The sequence below is a fragment of the Staurois parvus genome, unplaced genomic scaffold, assembly GCF_062004578.1.
Source record: "Staurois parvus isolate SC_StPar_1 unplaced genomic scaffold, SC_StPar_1.0 ptg001406l, whole genome shotgun sequence".
NCBI lineage: Eukaryota > Metazoa > Chordata > Amphibia > Anura > Ranidae > Staurois > Staurois parvus.
This window is the reverse complement of record NW_028319202.1, coordinates 1-24,599: the sequence shown is the minus strand read 5'-3', so window position 1 is coordinate 24,599 and position 24,599 is coordinate 1. Positions and strand designations below refer to the sequence as shown.

Sequence of the window (24,599 nt, the reverse complement as noted above, 5' to 3'; positions counted from 1 at the left end):
GGTGGGGAAAGTAAGATGGGAGTGGGATGTACAGTTGTGTTCAAAATAGTAGCAGTCAGACATCACTAACCGGATCAATCTCTGTTTTTGGTGGAAATGATATTTCTACATGGCAGATAATTTCCTAGCCGGTGTAGTAGAGTCATAGAAATCCAACAGACCCGACAGTCATGACATGCATGCTGCTGATTCTGTGTCATTGAATCACTCATTGAAAGGGGCGTGTTCACAATAATAGCCGTGTGGAGTTCTATTAGTGAGGTCATTCATTCTTTAATAAACAGGTGGCAATTATTGCCCTTATTTAAGGAAGGAAGGCAGCAAATGTTGGACATGCTGGTTACAGTGCATTTCTCTCTGAAATTCTGAGGAAAATGGGTCGTTCCAGACATTGTTCAGAAGAACAGCGTACCGCGATTAAAAAGTTGATTGGAGAGGGGAAAACATATAAAGAAGTGCAGAAAATGATCGGCTGCTCAGCTAAAATGATGGCAAATGCTTTAAAATGGTGACCAAAACCTGAAAGACGCGGAAGAAAGCGAAAAACTACCATTGGAATGGATAGAAGAATAGCCAAAATGGGGCGGACTCAGCCAACAATCAGCTCCAGGAAGATGAAAGAAGGTGTGACGTTCCCTGTGAGGACTCAGCCAACAATCAGCTCCAGGAAGATGAAAGAAGGTGTGACGTTCCCTGTGAGGACTCAGCCAACAATCAGCTCCAGGAAGATGAAAGAAGGTGTGACGTTCCCTGTGAGGACTGTTACAATTAGAAGACGCCGATGTGAAGCCAAGCTATCTGCAAGAAGTCCCCGCAAAGTCCCACTGTTGGGAAAAAGACGTGTGCTGAAGAGGTTACAATCTGCCAAACAGCACATTGACCGGCCTAAAGAGAAATGGCGCAACATTTTGTGGACTGATGAAAGTAAGATTGTTCTTTTTGGGTCTAGTGGGCGGAGACAGTTTGTCAGACGACCCCCAAACACTGAATTCAAGCCACAGTACACTGTGAAGACCGTGAAGCATGGTGGTGCAAGCATCATGATATGGGGATGTTCCTCATACTACGGTGTTGGGCCTATTTATCGCATACCAGGGATCATGGATCAGTTTGAATCCATCAGAATACTTGAAGAGGTCATGCTGCCTTATGCTGAAGAGGAAATGCCCTTGAAATGGGTGTTCCAACAAGACAACGACCCCAAACACACCAGTAAAGGTGCAACATCTTGGTTCCCGACCAACAAGATGGACGTTATGGAGTGGCCAGCCCAATCCCCGGATCTTCATCCAATAGAAAACTTGTGGGGTGACATCAAAAATGCCGTTTCTGAGGCCAAACCAAGAAATAGAGAAGAACTGTGGAATGTGGTCCAATCATCCTGGGCTGGAATACCTGATCACAGGGGCCAGAAGTTGGGGGACTCCATGCAACACAGATGTACAGCAGTTCTCAGAAACAGTGCGACTACAACCAAATATTCATGAAGTCATTCAAAGGAAAGCAAAATCTTCAAACATTTCTCAGTTTATATAGTGAATGTTGGAGTTTGTAAAGAAGAATACAAACACGGCCATTTTTTTGAACCGTCTAATATTCACTTTTCTTCCATTTTTTTAGAGGAACAACACAAATTTGATGTATTTTTCTTCCTGTTGTGATTTGGAATAGAATGTGTCGTGTTCCCAATGCATTTGTGTGGATGGAAATAAAAGGATTAGAAGGATTTTCAGCTTTAGTCACCTTTTTCAACACAATGCTATTATTGTGAACACAACTGTATATGAGTGCACATGCCTTCCAGTCCTGGTGTTTGGGTCAGCAGGAGAGTGAAGTATCAGCAGGAGGTGATGAGAGCCGTAGTAGGGAGATGGTAGCAGTGCGGATGAGATGTATAAGCTGTGAGGAGGAGCAGAGGGGTGAAGAGATTAGATTTTGAGAACAGAGGACAGTAATATGAAGGAGGAGTAGGGGCGTCATATTCAAAGGTACACAGTGTGGGAATCAGACTTGTAGGAGATGTTCCCCGGGGTGTTTCCTTGCAGTCCATCCAGCATGCAGTACAGTTCTTTGTTGTATCTTCCTGCTGCTTGAGTTATCCTGCTGTTTTGCACTCCAGCAGAAAATGCCCCCACACAGGACAATGCCCCCATCTGTGACCTCCCCCATAAACTGGTCTAAATTTTTAGGGAGATGATCAAATGAGCAACTCCTCTCCACCCCAATTAGGAAGTGATAAGGATCACATGAATTTGGGGGGAGGTTGGTCAAGACCAGACACAGGCCAAAGTCATAAAAGATGATTGATTCTGCACAAATGACTCTGTGCAGCCCACAGCATCCTAGCGATCAATGGTGCTGTGTAACCGACACCACCCTAGCAACCACTGACACTGCAGCCCCAGGGGTAAACATGCACTGAGGATGGAATGTCCAGTATGGACAGCCAAGAGCTTCCACCCTACCAATGATGCTGTGCAGCTGTCAGTGTCCTAGCAACCAATGATGCTGTGTAGCTGACAGCATCCTAGCAACCTATGGCTTTGTGTAGCCAACAGAATCCTAGCAACTTCTGACACTGTAGCTCCCAAGAGGCACTGAACATGCACTGAGGATGGAGAGTCCAGTATGGACAGCCAAGAGCATCCAAGCAACCAATGATGCTAAGCAGCAGACAGCTTTCTAGCAACCAATGATGATGGAGTTTCCAGGCACTTCAGCCTCAGGAACACAAAAGGTTGTCACTAATGAGTCTACAACGAATGTCATGAATAGTATTCAGTGTTCCAAATAGCTTTTCATAAGTTTGACAGATTCCTCAACCGTTCCTCCACTCCATCTAAAACAAAAAGTCTCGGCAGGAATCGGGAGTTAAACGTTGGCATTTTCTTCTCACCTTCAGGGACTACGACCGGGAAAACTTTGCCGATAACCAGATCCCCCTGTTGGTCATCGGCACTAAACTGGACCAGATCCCAGAGGCCAAACGCACAGAGGTCCTGATCCGCACCGCGTTTCTGGCGGAGGATTTCAATGCCGAAGAGATGAATCTGGTGAGTGATCCCCTCTCTGTGTGGGGCTAATATAGCAAGCTGTGAGGAGAGCCAAGAAGTCAAAAGGCCGCAGTCTGCCCAACGTCTGTGAGTGTCAGCCAGTGGAGCTCAAGTGTCACAAGCAATTTTTTAAAAAAATTTTAAAAATGTATTTTATTTTTTAATATCATTTGTTTTGTTTTTTTAACATACTATCACCAGCAATTTTATTTATTTATTCCGTTATCTTTTTAAAAAAATAACCCAAATTAGTTTATAACCAAAAATTATAATTTTGAACATTTTTTTTTTTTACTTTTTTTTTTATTTTTTTATATTTATTTTTTATTTTTTTACATACTGACACCCTAGCAGTATAGTGTCACCATGGTGTACTGTGGGGGGTGATGAAGATTTTTTTTTTTTTTTTTTTACACTGATTGCTTTTACACCCATAAAGGCTGTAAAAGCAATCATTTCTCCTTCTCTCTGGCTGCATTCCTGTAGCCATTGAGAAATACTGTGTGAGCTGTGATTGGTCACAGCTTGTCACATGGTACAAGGCTGTTGTGAATAGCCCTGTACCATGTGATCTCTGTAATCATTCACAGATTTCACATGTAGTAAGCAATGATGTCAGAAGTGACATCTTGCTTACTACTCTGCATATGATCACTGATTGGCCAATCAGCGATCACATGATCAGGACCTCACACAGAGGTCCCGTACAGCGATCGGCGTTCCACTGTGTCCGGAGGACACAGCAGGCGCCGGATCGCGGTGCTGCGTGCTCCCGGGGAGCGCGCACAAGCAGGGAGCGAGGAGGACGTTTATATACAGCGGGCGGACGGGAAGTGGTTAACCACTTCCAGTCCGGACACTTTCCCCCCCTTCTTGTCCAGGCCAATTTTCAGCTTTCAGCGCTATCACACTTTGAATGACAATTGCGCGGTCATGCAACACTGTACCCATATGAATTTTTTAGCATTTTTTTGAGACAGATAAAGCTTTATTTTGGTGGTATTTATTGATCACTGGGATTTTTATTTTTTTTGCTATGTAAATAAAAACATCCAAAAAATTTTCTTATACAATTTTGCAAATAAATAATATTTCATCATAAATGTTGGCCAAGATTTATTCCGTTATATTTTTAGTAAAAAAAAAAATAACCCAAATTAGTTTATAACTAAAAATTTATAATTTTTAAACATTTTTTTTTACTTTTTTTTATTTTTTTATATTATTTATGGGTTTATTTTTTTTTACATACTGTCACCCTAGCAATACAGAGTAGCCATGGTGACACTGTACTAGTGGGGGGGTGATGAAGAGTTTTTTTTTTTACACTGATTGCTCTTACACCCATAAAGGCTGTAAAAGCAATAATTTCTCCTTCTCTCTGGCTGCATTCCTGCAGCCATTAAGAAATACTGTGTGAGCTGTGATTGGTCACAGCTTGTCAAATGGTACAAGGCTTTTGTGAATAGCAATGTACCATGTGATCTCTGTGATCATTCACAGATTTCACACGTAGTAAGCAATGATGTCAGAAGTGACATCTTGCTTACTACTCTGCATGTGATCACTGATTGGCCAATCAGTGATCACATGATCGGGACCTCGCACAGAGGTCCCGTCCGACGATCGGTATTCCACTGGGTCCAAAGGACACAGCGGGCACCGGATCGCGGTGCTATGCGCTCCCAGGGATCGCGCACAAGCAGGGTACAGTCAGGCCGTTTATAAACGGCCACCTGTCCCTGCACTGCCACCGTCCAGCCGTTTACATACATGGGCCGGACAGGAAGTGGTTAAAGCGTCACTTATTTTTAAGAACCGTAGTTTGGCGCCATTCCACAAGCATTTTCTATTTTGAAGCATGACATGATAGATGTATATTTACTCATCCTCTTTTATATTATACAAAAAAAACCCGGAGTTATATGTTTTGGGTTTTTTTAATGCATTAAAGTGTCATTTCCAAAAAAAATTGCGTTTTAAAAATCGCTGCGCAAATACCGCGTGACATAAAAAATTGCAGCGACTGCTATTTTATTCTCCAGGGCCTCTGCTATGAAAAAAAAAAAAATCTATTATATTTGGGGGTTCTAAGTAATTAAAGTTTGATTTTTACATATATAAGGCTACGTTCACACTAGCGTTGTGTGCAGGCGGCAGAGAGGCGTTTGGGAAGCGTTTTTACCGCTTCCCAAACGCCTCTGCCAATTCTGCACGGGAGCGTTTGCGTTGCGTCGCGGCAAAACAGACTCCTCTGGTCGAGTCAGGAGGCGTTGAAGCCTCCTATTCTCATCTATGGTGCCGCTCTGCAAACGCCCGGCCGGCGTGTACGGTTGCGGGGCGTTTGCGGAGCGGTAACACCATTCAAATGCATTATAGGCGTTTGTGGGGCGTTTTTAACGCTCGGCAAACGCCTAGCAACCACCGCTAAACCACGCATGCGTTTGCGGAGCATTTGCCGAGCGTTAAAAAACGCTCCGCAAACGCCGGACCAACGCTTGCCAAACGCTATAGGGGCGTTTGGCAAGCGGTGGTAAAAGAGCCAAGTGTGAACGAGCCCTAAGAGAAGTGTCACAACTGTCCCGGTAAGGAAGTGGTATGTGGGATGATCTTCTACAATCGGGAATCGGTGATCGTGACACACTTGCACAGGCAGGTTGTGGTTTGTGTAGCCATTTCTAGGTTTGAAGGTGCCTATGTAAACACAATCTTTTTTTTTTTTCAGGACTGCAACAACACGCGTGGCCTTGCTGCCGGATCCTCCAACGCCGTCAAACTTAGCAGGTTCTTTGACAAGGTAATGTCTTTGACTAGAATAGAGAGGAATAGGAGAGGAATAGAGAGGATCCATTGCCTCTTTACTGGGTTTAGTTCTTTCCCCCTGATTGCGTCATGTGTGACATCATACATTTTCTTGGCCCTAGGCCACACCCCAAACCACAGGTGTCAAACACAAGGCCCCCAGGCCGAATCCGGCCCTGCAGGCCATTTCATGTGGCCCTTGCACCTCTCTGTCAGGTACCCCCTTGTCTCCGCCCCCAGCTTGTCGCAGCAGAGCAGAGAATAGAACGCCTCTGCAAAATCCTGTACCTCTCTGTGCAGCTGCAGCTCATCTCTGCCTCCCCGGGTCTCAGCATTCAGCAGACTCTGGTAACTGACGCCACTCCTTCTCTGGTCCTCCTCTAGACCCGGCACTTTCTGCTTTCCAGCTCTGCTCCCAAAGGGGGTGCACAGTGATGTTATGGAGGGTGTAGGATTCTTGACATCTGATGTAATTGGGGGGGGTGCTGTGGACATTTAGTCTTACAGATTCAACTGGCCCTTTGAGGGCAAATATATATATAAATAAATAAATACATATATATTTATACATTTATAAATATATAATTTTTTTTTTTTTTTAATATATACACGTGAAACTCAAAAAATTAGTATATCGTGCAAAAGTTCATTTATTTCACTGCAGCAACTTAAAAGGTGAAACTAATATATGAGACTCATTCCATGCAAAGCAAGATAGTTCAAGCCGTGATTTGTCATCATTGTGATGATTATGGCTTACAGCTCATGAAAACCCCAAATCCACAATCTCAGAAAATGAGAATATTGTGAAAAGGTGGAATAATCTCGGCTCAAAGTGTCCCACTCTAATCAGCTCATTCAGCCATAACACCTGCAAAGGGGTCCTGAGCCTTTAAATGGTCTCTCAGTCTGGTTCAGTAGGAATCACAATCAGGGGAAAGACTGCTGACCTGACACCATCACTGACACCCTCCATAAGGAGGGAAAGCCTCACAAGGTAATTGCAGAAGAAGTTGGATGTTCCCAAAGTGCTGTATCAAAGCACATTAATAGAAAGTTATGTGGAAGGGAAAAGTGTGGAAGAAAAAGGTGCACAAGCAGCAGGGATGACCGCAGCCTGGAGAGGATTGTCAGGAAAAGGCCATTCAAAAGTGTTGAACTTTCACAAGGAGTGGACTGAGGCTGGAGTCAGTGCATCAAGAGCCACCACACACAGACGGATCCCGGACATGGGCTTCAAATGTCGTATTCCTCTTGTCAAGCCGCTCCTGAACAACAAACAACGTCAGAAGCGTCTTACCTGGGCTAAAGAAAAACAGACCTGGTCCGTTGCTCAGTGGTCCAAAGTCCTCTTTTCTGATGAGAGCAACTTTTGCATCTCATTTGGAAACCAAGGACCCCGAGTATGGAGGAAGAATGGAGAGGCCCAAGGACCCCGAGTATGGAGGAAGAATGGAGAGGCCCAAGGACTCCGAGTATGGAGGAAGAATGGAGAGGCCCAAGGACCCCGAGTATGGAGAAAGAATGGAGAGGCCCAAGGACCCCGAGTATGTAGGAAGAATGGAGAGGCCCAAGGACCCCGAGTATGGAGGAAGAATGGAGAGGCCCAAGGACCCCGAGTATGGAGGAAGAATGGAGAGGCCCAAGGACCCCGAGTATGGAGGAAGAATGGAGAGGCCCAAGGACCCCGAGTATGGAGGAAGAATGGAGAGGCCCAAGGACCCCGAGTATGGAGGAAGAATGGAGAGGCCCAAGGACCCCGAGTATGGAGGAAGAATGGAGAGGCCCAAGGACCCCGAGTATGGAGGAAGAATGGAGAGGCCCAAAGACCCCGAGTATGGAGGAAGAATGGAGAGGCCCAAAGACCCCGAGTACGGAGGAAGAATGGAGAGGCACAAGGACCCTGAGTATGGAGGAAGAATGGAGAGGCCCAAGGACCCCGAGTATGGAGGAAGAATGGAGAGGCCCAAGGACCCCGAGTATGGAGGAAGAATGGAGAGGCCCAAGGACCCCGAGTATGGAGGAAGAAGGATGGAGCCACCCCGAGTATGGAGGAAGAATGGAGAGGCCCAAGGACCCCGAGTATGGAGGAAGAATGGAGAGGCCCAAGGACCCCGAGTATGGAGGAAGAATGGAGAGGCCCAAGGACCCCGAGTATGGAGGAAGAATGGAGAGGCCCAAGGACCCCGGTATGGAGGAAGAATGGAGAGGCCCAAGGATCCCGAGTATGGAGGAAGAATGGAGAGGCCCAAGGACCCAGAGTATGGAGGAAGAATGGAGAGGCCCAAGGACCCGAGTATGGAGGAAGAATGGAGAGGCCCAAGGACCCCGAGTATGGAGGAAGAATGGAGAGGCACACACTGCAAGATGCTTGAAGTCCAGTGTGAAGTTTCCACAGTCTGTGTTGATTTGGGGAGCCATGTCATCTGCTGGTGTTGGCCCACTGTGCTTCATTAAGTCCAGGGACAACGCAGCCGTCTACCAGGAGATTTTGGAGCACTTCATGCTTCCTTCCACAGACGAGCTTTATGGGGATGCTGACTTCATTTTCCTGCCAAAAACACCAAAACCTGGTTCAATGACCGTGGGATTACTGTGCTTGATTGGCCAGAAAACTCGCCTGACCTGAATCCCATAGAGAATCTATGGGGCATTGCCGAAAACCAAACCAAAATGTCTGCGTATGTGGGGGTGGGGAGGCTCTTATTTTTTTTTCTACTTTCATGTATAATAATTTTTTTTTTTTTTTTACTTATGATTTTATTGCTATCACATAAGGGACCAATTGTCCCCTATGTGATAGCAAATGAGTGACAGGTCCTCTTTGTAGGGGGGAGAGGGACAGTGTGTGCAAGGAGGGAGCAGGAGAGGAGCAGTGTATACAGTGAGGTCGCAGTGTATACAGAGAGGCTCTCTCACTGGCTGTCACTATATGTCAGTGCCGGTTTTTAAATGCAAACTAAAAAGAAACTTTGTTTCTTTCAGCTCGGGATAGAAACTAAAAAAACTTTCTTTTAGCTCGGGAAAGAAACTGTTTCTTGTAGCTCGGGAAAGAAACTAAAAAGAAACTTTGTTTCTTTTAGCTCGGGAAAGAAACTAAAAAAACTTTCTTTTAGCTCGGGAAAGAAACTTAAAAGAAATTGTGTCTTTTAGCTCGGGAAAGAAACTAAAAAGAAACTTTGTTTCTTTTAACTTGGGAAAGAAACTAAAAAGAAACTTTGTTTCTTTTAGCTCGGGAAAGAAACTAAAAAGAAACTTTCTTTTAACTCGGAAAATAAACTAAAAGAAACTTTGTTTCTTTTAGCTCAGTAAAGAAACTAAAAAGAAACTTTGTTTCTTTTAGCTCGGGAAAGAAACTAAAAAGAAACTTTCTTTTAACTCGGAAAATAAACTAAAAGAAACTTTGTTTCTTTTAGCTCAGTAAAGAAACTAAAAAGAAACTGTTTCTTTTAGCTCGGGAAAAGTGACAGCTGATTCTCTGAGCTATAGTGAAGAAAAAAAAACCCCAGCAATTGCATTTAAAAACTGGCACTGACATATAGTGACTGCTCCTCTCCTGCCTTTCTCCACCATCCCCCCTCACTTCTGCAGTACACACAGTCCCCTGTATCGGCTAAATTTCTCCTATCGGCAAAATGTCGATAGAGCTATTTTTGGCCAATGTGTTCCGGTGGCCAAAATTTCGGTGCATCTGTTTTTATCTATATAATTAAATTTTTTTTTTTTTTACTAAAACTGGAGGGTTCAAAATCTGGTGCAGCTCTACATAGCAACCAATCAGCTTCCAGGTTTTATTGCCAAAGCTGTGCATGCTAGCCAATCAGCTTCTAACTTCAGGCCGTTCAATTAGAAGAGGCTCACGTTAGAAGCTGATTGGCTAGCATTTGAATTAGAACAGGCTGACGTTAGAAGCTGATTGGCTAGCATGCACAGCTGCACCAGATCCTGAGTGCTCCAGTTTCAGTAAATCTCCCCCATAGACCTACAGATGGAATGTCGGTATACACACTGCACTTGTCTGGTCTGCAGAGGTGATTTCTGGTCAATGTCTCATCCTATGTGACGTGATTTCTGGTCAATGTCTCACCCCATGTGACGTGATTTCTGGTCAATGTCTCATCCCATGTGACGTGATTTCTGGTCAATGTCTCATCCCATGTGACGTGATTTCTGGTCAATGTCTCATCCTATGTGACGTGATTTCTGGTCAATGTCTCACCCCATGTGACGTGATTTCTGGTCAATGTCTCATCCCATGTGACGTGATTTCTGGTCAATGTCTCATCCTATGTGACGTGATTTCTGGTCAATGTCTCATCCCATGTGACGTGATTTCTGGTCAATGTCTCATCCCATGTGACGTGATTTCTGGTCAATGTCTCATCCCATGTGACGTGATTTCTGGTCAATGTCTCATCCCATGTGACGTGATTTCTGGTCAATGTCTCACCCCATGTGACGTGATTTCTGGTCAATGTCTCATCCCATGTGACGTGATTTCTGGTCAATGTCTCATCCCATGTGACGTGATTTCTGGTCAATGTCTCATCCCATGTGACGTGATTTCTGGTCAATGTCTCACCCCATGTGACGTGATTTCTGGTCAATGTCTCATCCCATGTGACGTGATTTCTGGTCAATGTCTCATCCCATGTGACGTGATTTCTGGTCAATGTCTCATCCCATGTGACGTGATTTCTGGTCAATGTCTCATCCCATGTGACGTGATTTCTGGTCAATGTCTCATCCCATGTGATGTGATTTCTGGTCAATGTCTCATCCCATGTGACGTGATTTCTGGTCAATGTCTCATCCCATGTGACGTGATTTCTGGTCAATGTCTCATCCCATGTGACGTGATTTCTGGTCAATGTCTCATCCCATGTGACGTGATTTCTGGTCAATGTCTCATCCCATGTGACGTGATTTCTGGTCAATGTCTCATCCCATGTGACGTGATTTCTGGTCAATGTCTCACCCCATGTGACGTGATTTCTGGTCAATGTCTCATCCTATGTGACGTTATGTTTTTCAGGTAATCGAGAAGCGATATTATTCCAGGGACTCCACCTCGGTGGGTATTTTATCTCCAATATATTCGCTCTAAATGCAGATGATAATATAATGCTGATACAGTGCAGCACTGCTGGAGATGGGGATCCAGGGGCGGACTGACCATTTGGGCACTCAGGGTCTGTAGGGGGCCCCATGAGATGCTCTTGGTACCTTTCATAGTCTATTTTGGATGTGGGCTAGGACACAGGGGCCCCATGATCCCCTATTGCCCGGGACCCCATGAGTTGTCAGTCCACCCCTGTGGGGGTCTATTTAAAAAGTGCAGGAAAATATTGAGCTGTGCTTTACAACTATAAATTGGGGGGGGGGGCAGATGTATTAAAACTGGAGCAACTGTGTACGCCAGCTGATCAGGTTCTGTTCTCAGTTTGTTAAGTTAAAGTGGTTCTAAAGGCTCAAGGTTTTTTACCTTCATGTATTCTATGCATGAAGGTAAAAAAACCTTCTCTGTGCAGCAGCCCCCCCTAACAAACACTCACCTAAGCCCCCTCTCGATGTGCACAGGAGTCTCAGCTATCCCGGGACTCCCGCTCCTCGTTGGCTGAGACAGAAGCGGGAGCCATTGGTTCTCACTGCTGTCAATCACAGCCAATGAGAAGAGAGAGCGGGTGGGGCTGAGCCTCGGATGTGTGTGTGAACTAACACACTGAGCAGCATGTGCCCCCATAGCAAGCTGCTTGCTGTGGGGGCACCCAACAAGAGGGAGGGGCCAGGAGCGCCGGCGGGAGACCCGTGAAGATCTGGAGGATCTGGGCTGTTCTGTGCAAAACCACTGCACACAGTAGGTAAGTATAGACATGTTTGTTGTTTTACCAAAAAAAAAAATTAGCCTTTAGAATCACTTTAACCAGTTGCCGCCTGTAGCCAGATGGCGGCCGGGCGAACAGCTCGTCCCTCCAGGTGGACGCCATACGGCATCCTTTCAGGACCACGCTGCGGCACAATCTGTCACCAGCCATGTACCTCGGACACGGCCGATGACAGATCTGAGTACCGGCCCCTTTGCCAGTACCATGTGACCTGCTGTGACCAATCACAGCAAGTCACATGACAGTTGTATACAATGGATGGCTTCCTTTCATGTCATCTATTGTATACAAGTGTGTCTAGCTGTGAATGGTCACAGCGATCACATGCACAAGCTAGGCCAATCACAGCCCATCTATGTCATGTGATTAGCCGTGGCCAAATCACAGCTAAGCACAAAAAAAATACCCTGAATGAATCGATTTCATTCAGGTAAATGCTTGCTTATAGCAAAGTAATTCTTTGCTATAAGCAAATTGTGTAAAAAAAATAAAATAAAATAAAAAATACTGATCACTTCCCCAAAGTAGTACAATATTACTATGGTAACATTGTACTACTTTGGTCCTAGTGAAATATGAAAAAAAAATCTTAAGAGGAAAAAGATTAATAAAAAATTAAAAATAATAAAAGATATATATATACAATTTATTATTATTTTTTTTTTTTAATTATCAATTTTTCTTTTCGTACTGTCACCAGTCAGTGTCCCTGATCACCGCCATGCCAGTTATATGATGACGCTGTACTGCACTGGTGACAGTATGTAAAATAAAAAATAGTGAAAATCATTTTTTTAATTTCTTCATTTTCCGAAAAATTATGACAAAAAAATTACAACTTCAAAAAACTCGCCATTCCTCTTATGAAATACGTTGGACTGTCTACTCTGCAAACAGGGGTCATTTGGGGGATATCTGTACCAGCCTGACATTTGGGGGATATCTGTACCGTCCTGACATTTGGGGGATATCTGTACCGTCCTGACATTTGGGGGATATCTGTCCCGTCCTGACATTTGGGGGATATCTGTCCTGTCCTGACATTTGGGGTATATCTGTCCTGTCCTGACATTTGGGGGATATCTGTACTGCCCTGACATTTGGGGGGATATCTGTGTCGTCCTGACATTTGGGGGATATCTGTACTGTCCTGACATTTGGGGGGATATCTGTACCGTCCTGACATTTGGGGGATATCTGTACTGTTCTGACATTTGGGGGATATCTGTACTGTTTTGACATTTGGGGGATATCTGTATCGTTCTGACATTTGGGGGATATCTGTACCGTCCTGACATTTGGGGGATATCTGTACTGTCCTGACATTTGGGGGATATCTGGACCGTCCTGACATTTGGGGGATATCTGTACCGTTCTGACATTTGGGGGGTATCTGTACTGTTCTGACATTTGGGGGATATCTGTATTGTTCTGACATTTGGGGGATATCTGTACTGTTCTGACATTTGGGGGATATCTGTACCGTCCTGACATTTGGGGGATATCTGTACTGTCCTGACATTCGTGGGCCTCCAGAAATCAGATTGGCTGTCAGTACTTCAGGATTGATCAATATTCAGATATATCTCATAGTTTGTGAACTCTATAACTTTCCTACAGACGAAATAATAAATACTAATTTGGGTTATTTTCACCAAAGACATGGAGCAGAATACATCTCGGCCTAAATTTATGAAGAACAATTATTGATTTGCAAACTTTTATAACAGAAACAAAGAAAAATGTGGGGGGTTTTTTTTTCAAAATTTTCAGTCTTTTTTTGTTAATTTAGCAAAAAATAAAAACCCCAGCGGTGACTAAATACCACCAAAAGAAAGCTCTAGTGTGAAGGAAATTATAAAATTTTAGTTTGGGTATAGTGTTGCATGACCGCGCAATTGTCATTCAAAGTGTGACAGCTCTGAAACCCAAAAATTGGCCCTGGCAGGAAGGGGTAGTGCCTGGTATGGCAGGGGTTAAAGTGTAAGTTCACAAAAACTGAAAAGGTGAACTAACACTTTAAGTCCCCTTCCCCCACCCCCGGTCCCCGCAGCACTTACCTCTGTGAATGATTTGCTTTCACTGCCCATGCAGCCGGTGCAGCGTTCGGGGGATTTAGGAGCCGTGGTCTTTCACTCCTTCTTTCCAAGGGACAGCGATTCTGAGTCGGAAGGTAGGGGGATCTTGACTTCTGATGGTAGGGGAGCTCTTGACATCTGATAAAAGGTGGGGGGGGGGGGGTGCTGTGGACATCTAGTGTTGAGAGATACAACCGTCCTTTTGAGGGCAACCATGATGCCGATGCGGCCCGTGAAGAAATGGCATTTGACACCCTTAGTAGAAGCATATTGAACTGTATTTCAGTCACGTGGTCGGGACCGCATTTTTGTGTGTTTTTTTTTTTTCATTTCACAAGCATTAGGGCTCGTTCACACTAGGCTGTTTTGCCAACGCTTGCCAAACGCCCCTATAGCGTTTGGCAAGCGTTGGTCCGGCGTTTGCGGAGCGTTTTTTAACGCTCGGCAAACGCTCCGCAAACGCCGCATGCGCGGTTTAGCGGCGGTTGCTAGGCGTTTGCCGAGCGTTAATAACGCCCCACAAATGCCTATAATGCATTTGAGTGGTGTTACCGCCCCGCAACCGCGTCGCAACCGCACCGCAAACGCCGGCAGGGCGTTTGCGGAGCGGCACCATAGACGAGAATAGGAGGCTTCAAAGCCTCCTGACTCGTCCAGAGGCGTCTGTTTTGCCGCGACGCAACGCAAACGCTCCCGTTAGAACAGCACCATGTGCTGTAATGTGCAGAATTGGCAGAGGCGTTTGGGAAGCGGTAAAAACGCTTCCCAAACGCCTCTCTGCCGCCTGCACACAACGCTAGTGTGAACGTAGCCTAAAAGGGTGTGCATCTCCCGGCTGACCCTGAAGTCTAAGGGAAGAATGTGTGGCCCTTAGGTTCCTTCCTCCCCTGCTTGGGGGTCTCTCTTAAGGAGACCTCTAACCTTGTATCCAGTGGTTGACTTCATCTAGCCATGATGAGAGAGGTCCGCCAGGCCTTTTGGCTAGGGGGTCCTGAGTTCTTTGCCTCCATTGAGAGTCTTGTGCCCCAGGGAGTCAGACAAGGGTCCTTCCTCTTCAGAAGGGGACCAGTGACACACCCAATGCACTTTTTTGTGTGTCTTTTCGTTTGCTTAGCTTTTATACTTTTGCGCACTTCACTGCGAGCTCAGAAAAAAGAAACTGTCTGAGGGGAATTTCCTTTTGCCTTGTGGCGATTTCCTCTCACTTTTTGCTGAGCCTTCAGAACAGAGAGTGTAGAAACATCTCCCCGAAAAAAAAAACTGACGGGGGTCCCACATGGAAGAAAATATTTTAAAAATATTCTTTCCAAATATATTGACATATTGTGAATGTACAATATATATGTAAAATTCTGTGTAGATTGACGGCGCTATATAAATATCTCTAATAATAAATAAATAAAAATATAGATTTGTATTTTTAAAGACATACAGTATATTTGAAATGTATTTTTACATTGGTCCCAGCTGCCTGGAGATCATTGACAAGATCCTCACGTGTAGTTCTGGGATGATTCCTCACTGTTCTCATGATCATTGACACTCCACGAGGTGAGATCTTGCATGGTGCACCAGACCTAGGGAGACTGACACTTGTTTTGTGTTTCTTCCATTTGTGAATGATTGCACCAACTGTTGTCACCTTCTCACCAAGCTGCTTGGCCATAGTTTGGTAGCCCAGTCCAGCCTTGTGTAGGTCTACCATCTTGTCCCTGACATCCTTGGACAGCTCTTTGGTCTTTGCCATGGTGGAGAGTTTGGAATCTGATGGTTTGATTGCTCCTGTGGACAGGTGTCTTTTATACAGGTAACACGATGAGATTAGCAGCACTCCCTTTAAGAGACTGCTTCTAATCTCAGCTTGTTACCTGTATGAGAGACACCTGGTAGCCAGAAATCCATTTGTGAATGATTGCACCAACTGTTGTCACCTTCTCACCAAGCTGCTTGGCCATAGTTTGGTAGCCCAGTCCAGCCTTGTGTAGGTCTACCATCTTGTCCCTGACATCCTTGGACAGCTCTTTGGTCTTTGCCATGGTGGAGAGTTTGGAATCGGATGGTTTGATTGCTCCTGTGGACAGGTGTCTTTTATACAGGTAACACGATGAGATTAGCAGCACTCCCTTTAAGATACTGCTTCTAATCTCAGCTTGTTACCTGTATGAGAGACACCTGGGAGCCAGAAATCCTGCTGAATGATAGGGGATGGAATCCTTCTTTCCCTCATGAACATGCAGATCAGTCATCATTTGTTCGACGCATTTCTGCTGAATTTGTTGTTGTATTCTGTCTCTCAGTGTTACAATACACCGAACATTCGATTTTTAGACCGATCATTTCTTTGTGAGGGGCGAACATTCAGCATCAGCCGGGGAGCAAATATGCATTTACTTCACTGTGTATATGTATGTATGTATATATATATATATATATATATAAAAAATTTTAATGAAATATATTGAATATGGCCAAAATTGCAATTTTTCAAATATATGTTAATATATTTGGGAAGAATATTTTTAAAATATATTTCAAATATATTTTTCTTCCAAATGGGGTTGTTTTACCCTTTCTCTATAGTAAAGTTTTTGCTATAACGCACCTTGTGACCTTCAATCAGCTTACATCGAACATGCCAGCCAATTTAAACTTTTTAAAAAGCCTTAAAGCTCACATCCTAAAGATCCCACCATTAGCTCTGTTACCTTTTATCATATAATCCTCATAAGTAGGTCACTCAGGTCTGGAATTTCTGATTAGGGGAATATCAGGTCCTCGGCAGCAAAGTGACACCAATTTCAAAGCTGTGCTCAGCAAAGGCTTCTCTGGCTAACCAAGGAATTGGCTTCCAAGCTGAAAGGGCTGACAGTTTAACCGCTTCCACTCCGGGCACTTTAACCGCTTCCAGTACGGGCACTTTAACCGCTTCCACTCCGGGCACTTTAACCGCTTCCAGTCCGGACACTTTAACCGCTTCCAGTACGGGCACTTTAACCGCTTCCACTCCGGGCACTTTAACCGCTTCCACTCCGGGCACTTTAACCGCTTCCAGTCCGGACACTTTAACCGCTTCCACTCCGGGCACTTTAACCGCTTCCAGTACGGGCACTTTAACCGCTTCCACTCCGGGCACTTTAACCGCTTCCAGTACGGGCACTTTAACCACTTCCAGTCCGGACACTTTAACCGCTTCCAGTCCGGGCACTTTAACCGCTTCCACTCCGGGCACTTTAACCGCTTCCAGTACGGGCACTTTAACCGCTTCCAGTACGGGTACTTTAACCGCTTCCAGTCCGGACACTTTAACCGCTTCCACTCCGGACACTTTAACCGCTTCCACTCCGGGCACTTTAACCGCTTCCAGTACAGGCACTTTAACCGCTTCCACTCCGGGCACTTTAACCGCTTCCACTCCGGGCACTTTAACCGCTTCCACTCCGGGCACTTTAACCGCTTCCACTCCGGGCACTTTAACCGCTTCCAGTACGGGCACTTTAACCACTTCCAGTACGGGCACTTTAACCGCTTCCAGTACGGGCACTTTAACCGCTTCCAGTCCGGACACTTTAACCGCTTCCACTCCGGGCACTTTAACCGCTTCCAGTACGGGCACTTTAACCGCTTCCACTCCGGGCACTTTAACCGCTTCCAGTACGGGCACTTTAACCGCTTCCACTCCGGGCACTTTAACCGCTTCCAGTACGGGCACTTTAACCGCTTTCTGTCCAGGCCAATTTTCAGCTTTCAGCGCTATCACACTTTGACAATTTCGCGGTCATGCAACACTGTACCCATATGAATTTTTTACCATTTTTTTGAGACCGATAAAGCTTTATTTTGGTGGTTTTTATTTACCACTGGGATTTTTATTTTTTTTATATGTAAATGAAAATCTCCAAACATTTTGAAAAAAAGTTTTTTCTTTTGCAAATAAATAATCTTTCTTCATAAATCGTGGCCAAAATGTATTCATTTATCTTTTTAGTAAAAAAAAAATAACCCAAATTAGTTTATAACCAAAAATCTAAATTTTTCAAAAAAATTTTTTTACATTTTTATTTTATTTTTTTATATTTGTTTCTTTTCTTTTTCTTTTTTTTACATACTGTCACCCTAGCAGTAAAGTGTCACCATAGTAACACTGTACTACTTGTGGGGGGTGATGAAGATATTTTTTTTACACTGATTGCTTTTACACACATAAAGGCTGTAAAAGCAATCATTTCTCCTTCTCTCTGGCTGCATTCCTGCAGCCATTGAGAAATACTGTGTGAGCTGTGATTGGTCACAGCTTATCAGATGGTACCAGGTTGTTGTGAATAGCCCTGTACCATGTGATCTCTGTGATCATTCACAGATTTCACAAGTAGTAAGCAATGATGTCAGAAGTGACATCTTGCTTACTAGTCTTCATGCGATCACTGATTGGTCAATCAGTGATCACATGATCAGGACCTCACACAGAGGTCCCGTACAGCGATCGGTGTTCCACTGTGTCCGGAGGACACAGCAGGCTCAGGATCGTGGTGCCGCGCGCACAGGCAGGAAAGAGGGAAGACGTTTGTAAACGGCCTCCCGCTCCTGCACTGCTCCCGTTCAGCCGTGTTTGTACATGGGCCAGACGGGGAAGTGGTTAAAGACTGGTCCTTCGCTCCCCATTAAGGATTGACACCTTTGGGGAGCGGGTACTCGAAATTGACAGGTACCCACTCCCCCTTCCGCTGCGATCGCCTAAGTGATCGGAAGCGTAAGTTGTCCTACCCTCCCTCCCTGTAGTATTCTGGGACACATGACAGGTCCCAGAAGACAACAGGACCATTCTGGAAACCCATCGCTTCTCACACATGCGCAGTGGGTACCCGGAAAGCTTTCACAGCCGGGTGCCCACACTGAAGATGCCAGCACCTGGAACACAAGACGGCCGGTGAAATGGGCTGCGGGGAAGACACCGCGGGACTAAGGGACAGGTAAGTGGCTGTTTTTTAAAAGTCAGCAGCTACAGTTTTTGTAGCTGCGGACTTTTATTTTTTCACAGCGTCAGTGGAACTCCGCTTTAAAGTCCCGTAGTTTGACGCCATTCCAGGGACGTGTGCAATTTTAAAGCATGACATGTTTGGTGTCTATTTACTCGGTGTAACATCATCTTTTATATTTAAAGAAATTGGTATTCTAGGGTGTTTTTGTTCACTAAAATTCATGAAAGTTTATTTTTTCATAAATAATTGCATATGAAAAAAATTTGAAACTACCATGCGACATATAAAACTTCAACACCCACCATTTTATTCTCTAGAACCTTTGTTTAAAAACATATCATGTTTGGAGGTTCTAAGTAATTTTCTATCAAAATAGACTTTTTTTCCCATATAGGAAAGAAATGTGGGAATGGGCCCGGTAGGCAACTAGTTAAATAAACAGGTTGAAACATTTGAGAATCCAAGCTTGAAGCATACGTGTAATTTATAGGATGCATTAGTCTGGTCCTCTGTGATTCTCACATGCCACTGTCCTGAGATCATGACCCCGGCATGCATTCCATCATGTGTGTGACCCAACAAACACACACGGCCACCATTCTCTGGTGAGAAGATATAATTGGTGGGTAGCAAAGACTTTTCTGAGCAGTGTAAGTCAGGAAATGTGTGTTCTCTGGAATGGTCTGTGCTGTGATGGGGAGAAGGCTGAGCCCTTTAAATCACCAGATCAGTGTCAGAGATAAACAGGAGCAGGTTGGAGCTCCTGCAGATTCGGGATGAGCTTGCACTTTTTTTCAGCCAAGTAAAATGCTGCTTTCCGTCTGGAACTGAGTGCAGAGGGAGCAGAAGGCCCCTCCACCCCCCCATGACAGTTCCGGAGAATGTTCCGGCAATGCAGATTCACAAAGTGACACAGATGGCAGCGGGGCCGTGTGCGTGATGAGGGATATCTTCTACAAATGGGATCATTATCTCTGTCATGTCAGTCATGTCTCATCTTATATCTGCATATCTGACTGTTATTATTTGTTTGTTTCTTTATTATCTATCTATTATCTATCTATTATCTATCTATCTATTATCTATCTATCTATCTATTATCTATCTATCTATCTATCTACTATCTATCTATCTATCTATCTATCTATCATCTATCTATCATCTATCTATCATCTATCTATTATCTATCTATTATCTATCTATTATCTATCTATTATCTATCTATCTATCTATCTATTATCTATCTATCTATTATCTATCTATCTATTTATCTATCTATCTATCTATCTATCTATCTATCTATCTATCTATCTATCTATTATCTATCTATTATCTATCTATCTATCTATCTATCTATCTATCTATCTATCTATCTATCTATTATCTATCTATCTATCTATCTATCTATTATCTATCTATCTATCTATCTATCTATCTATCTATCTATCTATCTATCTATCTATTATCTATCTATCTATCTATCTATCTATCTATCTATCTATCTATCTATCTATCTATCATCTATCTATCTATCTATCTATCTATCATCTATCTATCTATTATCTATCTATTATCTATCTATCTATCTATCTATCTATTATCTATCTATCTATCTATCTATCTATCTATCTATCATCTATATTATCTATCTATCTATCTATCTATCTATTATCTATCTATCTATCTATCTATCATCTATCTATTATCTATCTATCTATCTATCTATCTATCTATCTATCTATCTATTATCTATCTATCTATATCTATCTATCTATCATTATCTATCTAATCAATTTAACTACTGCAGTATCGGGCACTTTTACCCCTTCCAGTCCAGGCCAATTTTCAGCTTTCAGCGCTGTCACATTTTCAATGACTATTGCGCGGTCATACAACACTGTGCCCAAACTAATTTTTTTTTTCACACAGATAGAGCTTTCTTTTGTACTGTATTTGATCACCACGGGGTTTTTTTAATTTTTTGCTAAATAAACTAAAAAAGTCAAATTTTTTTGTTATCAAATTTTGCAAATAAATAGTTATTCATATATTTAGGCAGAAACATATTCTGCTACATTTATTTGGTAAAATAACCCAAATATGTGTATATTATTTAGTCTGTAGGAAAGTTTATAGAGTCCACAAACTATGGGGTATATCGGAAAATTGATCAATCCTGATGTACTGACGGCCGATCCTATTTCTGGAGGCCCAAAAATGTCAGGACAGATAAAATCCCCCCATATGTCAGGACAATACAAATACCCCCAAAAGGTCAGGACGATACAAATACCCCCCCCCCCACACCCAAATGTCAAAATGTCAGGACAGTACAAATACCCCCCACATATCAGGACAGTACAAATACCCCCCACATGTCAGGACGGTACGAATACCCCCCACATGTCAGGACGGTACAAATACCCCCCATATGTCAGGACGGTACAAATACCCCCCACATGTCAGGACGGTACAAATACCCCCCACATGTCAGGACGGTACAAATACCCCCCACATGTCAGGACGGTACAAATACCCCCCACATGTCAGGACGGTACAGATATCCCCCAAATGTCAGGACGGTACAGATATCCCCCAAATGTCAGGACGGTACAGACATCCCCCAAATGTCAGGACGGTACAGACATCCCCCAAATGTCAGAACGGTACAGACATCCCCCAAATGTCAGAACGGTACAGACATCCCCGAAATGTCAGGACGGTACAGACATCCCCCAAATGTCAGGACAGTACAGATATCCCCCAGATGTCAGGACAGTACAGATATCCCCCAGATGTCAGGACAGTACAGATATCCCCCCAAATGTCAGGACGGTACAGATATCCCCCCAAATGTCAGGACGGTACAGATATCCCCCCAAATGTCAGGACGGTACAGATATCCCCCCAAATGTCAGGACGGTACAGATATCCCCCCAAATGTCAGGACGGTACAGATATCCCCCAAATGTCAGGACGGTACAGATATCCCCCAAATGTCAGGACGGTACAGATATCCCCCAGATGTCAGGACGGTACAGATATCCCCCAGATGTCAGGACGGTACAGATATCCCCCAGATGTCAGGACGGTACAGATATCCCCCAGATGTCAGGACGGTACAGATATCCCCCAGATGTCAGGACGGTACAGATATCCCCCAGATGTCAGGACGGTACAGATATCCCCCAGATGTCAGGACGGTACAGATATCCCCCAGATGTCAGGACGGTACAGATATCCCCCAGATGTCAGGACGGTACAGATATCCCCCAGATGTCAGGACGGTACAGATATCCCCCAGATGTCAGAACAGTACAGATATCCCCCAAATGTCAGGAGAGTACAGATATCCCCCAGATGTCAGAACAGTACAGATATCCCCCAAATGTCAGGAGAGTACAGATATCCCCCAATGTCAGGACAGTACAGATATCCCCCAGATGTCAGGACAGTACAGATATCCCCCAGATGTCAGGAGAGTACAGATATCCCCCAGATGTCAGGAGAGTACAGATATCCCCCAGATGTCAGGAGAGTACAGATATCCCCCAAATGTCAGGACAGTACAGATATCCCCCAGATGTCAGGACAGTACAGATATCCCCCAGATGTCAGGACGGTACAGATATCCCCCAGATGTCAGGACGGTACAGATATCCCCCAGATGTCAGGACAGGTCAAATACCCCCCAACTGACCCTTTTTCGGAAAGTAGACAGTCCGAGGTATTTAGTAAGAGGCATGGCGAGTTTTTTAAAGTTGTAATGTTTTGTAACAATTTTTTGGAAAATGAAGAAATTAAAAAAGATTTTTTTCACAATTTTTTTTTTCACATACTGTCACCAGTACAGTACAGCGTCGTCTTACAACTGGTGTGGCAGTGATCAGGGACACTGGTGACAGTACAAAAAAAAATCAGTTTTATTTTTTATTAAATTCTTTTTTTTCTTTTAATGATTTTTTTTTTTTTAGAATACACTGTGACCAGAGTGATATAATGTTGCCATAGTAACATTGTACTACTCTGGGGAAGTGATTTAGTATTTTTTTTTTTTCTTTACACATGAATTGTATTGCTATAAAGAAGCATTTTACTGAATGAAATCGATTCATTCAGTTTGTTTTGTTGTGATTAGCAGTGGTTAGCTAATCACATGACACAGATGGGCTGTGCTTGTCCCAGTCTGTACCATGTGATCACTATGACCAATCACAGCTAGCAACATAATTGTATACAATTTTTTTTTTTTTACACATGAATTTTATTGCTATAAAGAAGCATTTTACTGAATGAAATCGATTCATTCAGTTTGTTTTGTTGTGATTACCAGTGATTAACTAATCTCATGACACAGATGGGCTGTGATTGTCCCAATCTGTACCATGTGATCACTATGACCAATCACAGCTAGCAACATAATTGTAAGCAATGGATGGCATGAAATGAAGCCCTCCATTGTTGACATTTGTCATGTGACGTGCTGTGGCGGTGATCAAGGAGGACATCATACGATGTCCACCTGAACTGACAAAGGTCCCGCCCACCTGTCATTTTACTATAGGCCGGATGGGAACTGGTTAATAAATCCAGCTCTCTATCTCTTTCTATCTGTCTCTAGACTCTGATCTATCTATCATCCCAGGAACTCTGGGACTTGAAAGCTCAGTTCCATAGAAGTCTTCAGGATGGTCACATGATGTACAGCAGGGGTCAGCAACCAGCAGATCACGGCCACGTGACTGGTAGATCGCGGTCTGGGCTTGCTGACCTCCATCCCAACCAGAGTGCAATGCAGAGGGACTACTTGTAAAGTTGGTGCTGCAGAAGCCAATGCGTCCTCTGCAGCGCCGGCTCCTGTCCCATGCGGAGTGATCCCAACTGCACTCCACCCCTTATTCCCGCTAGCGCTCTCCAGAGGTCAGTGTGAAGCAATGCACCGGGCATAATAGTATAGGGCTGCCTACACACCGATGCACTGCGGTTTCCCCACACCGTGGGCGCAGTGCAGAGTACCTGCAGCTCTTCTGCGGTTTGTTGCGCTTAGCCATAGACTTCTGTTTTTTATCCTGCGGGTTCGGCACACTTTCATAAAGTGCACCACTCTTGCAGGATAGAATAGAAGTCTATGGCAAACCCAGGAGAGTTGCAGATGCACTGCGGTGTTGGTAAACCGCAGCACGTCAGTGTGAAAGCAGCCTTAAAGGGGGCTCAGAAAAGTAAGGGTTCGTTTACATTTGCCGTTTGCGGGGTGGTAAAACTCCATAGTTAAGATGTGTTTCTACCACCCACCGTCCTGACCACACACCCTTTAGCTGCAGTGGCCAGGGTTGTACACATTTCGCAGCCGCAGCAGGAGTTATACGCCCTGTCATGGTTGGTGGGTGTAGCGCCAGCCAAGCATGACCAATTCAAGTGAATGAGGCCGCTCTGCAAGTGCCCTGAAACCTTGTGCAGTACAGCAAACAAGGGGTTAAAGCAGGCAGCATTGTGATGCTTTCTCACCACCTTCTTAACCCCCGGTTCACATCTGTGCGGGTGGTGCCGCTGTGGATCTGCTGCACCACCCGCACGGAGAATTGCGGACCCGCGGGCGGGTGCTATTAGTTCTAACGGCACGCCGCCCGCACTGGGAAACGCAACCGTACTGGGAACCTCGGCTGTGTTTTCAGAAGAAGTGCCGGGACTTCTTCCCTGCGTGTCACTGGGCACGGGAGTCCATTCAAATGAATGGGCTCTCGTGCCTGAGCAAAATGTGGCCCGCACGGCCACATAGGTGTGAACCTAGGGTAACCCCTTGGACCC

General features: G+C 44.4%; 1 protein-coding gene across 1 annotated transcript in view; it reads left to right on the top strand.

Moving 5' to 3' along the window:
- Window positions 1–10,929, top strand: part of LOC149436181 (rab-like protein 3) — a gene marked incomplete at its 3' end in the record, with an annotated part of 39,721 nt that extends 28,792 nt beyond the window's left edge. Inside the window, exons 5-7 of the mRNA XM_089661920.1 lie at window positions 2,903–3,053; window positions 5,779–5,850; window positions 10,891–10,929. Of these exons, the coding sequence (XP_089518046.1) occupies window positions 2,903–3,053; window positions 5,779–5,850; window positions 10,891–10,929 (262 nt within the window). The remainder of the gene's footprint in view (window positions 1–2,902; window positions 3,054–5,778; window positions 5,851–10,890) is intronic.
- Window positions 10,930–24,599: the final 13,670 nt, after the last annotated feature.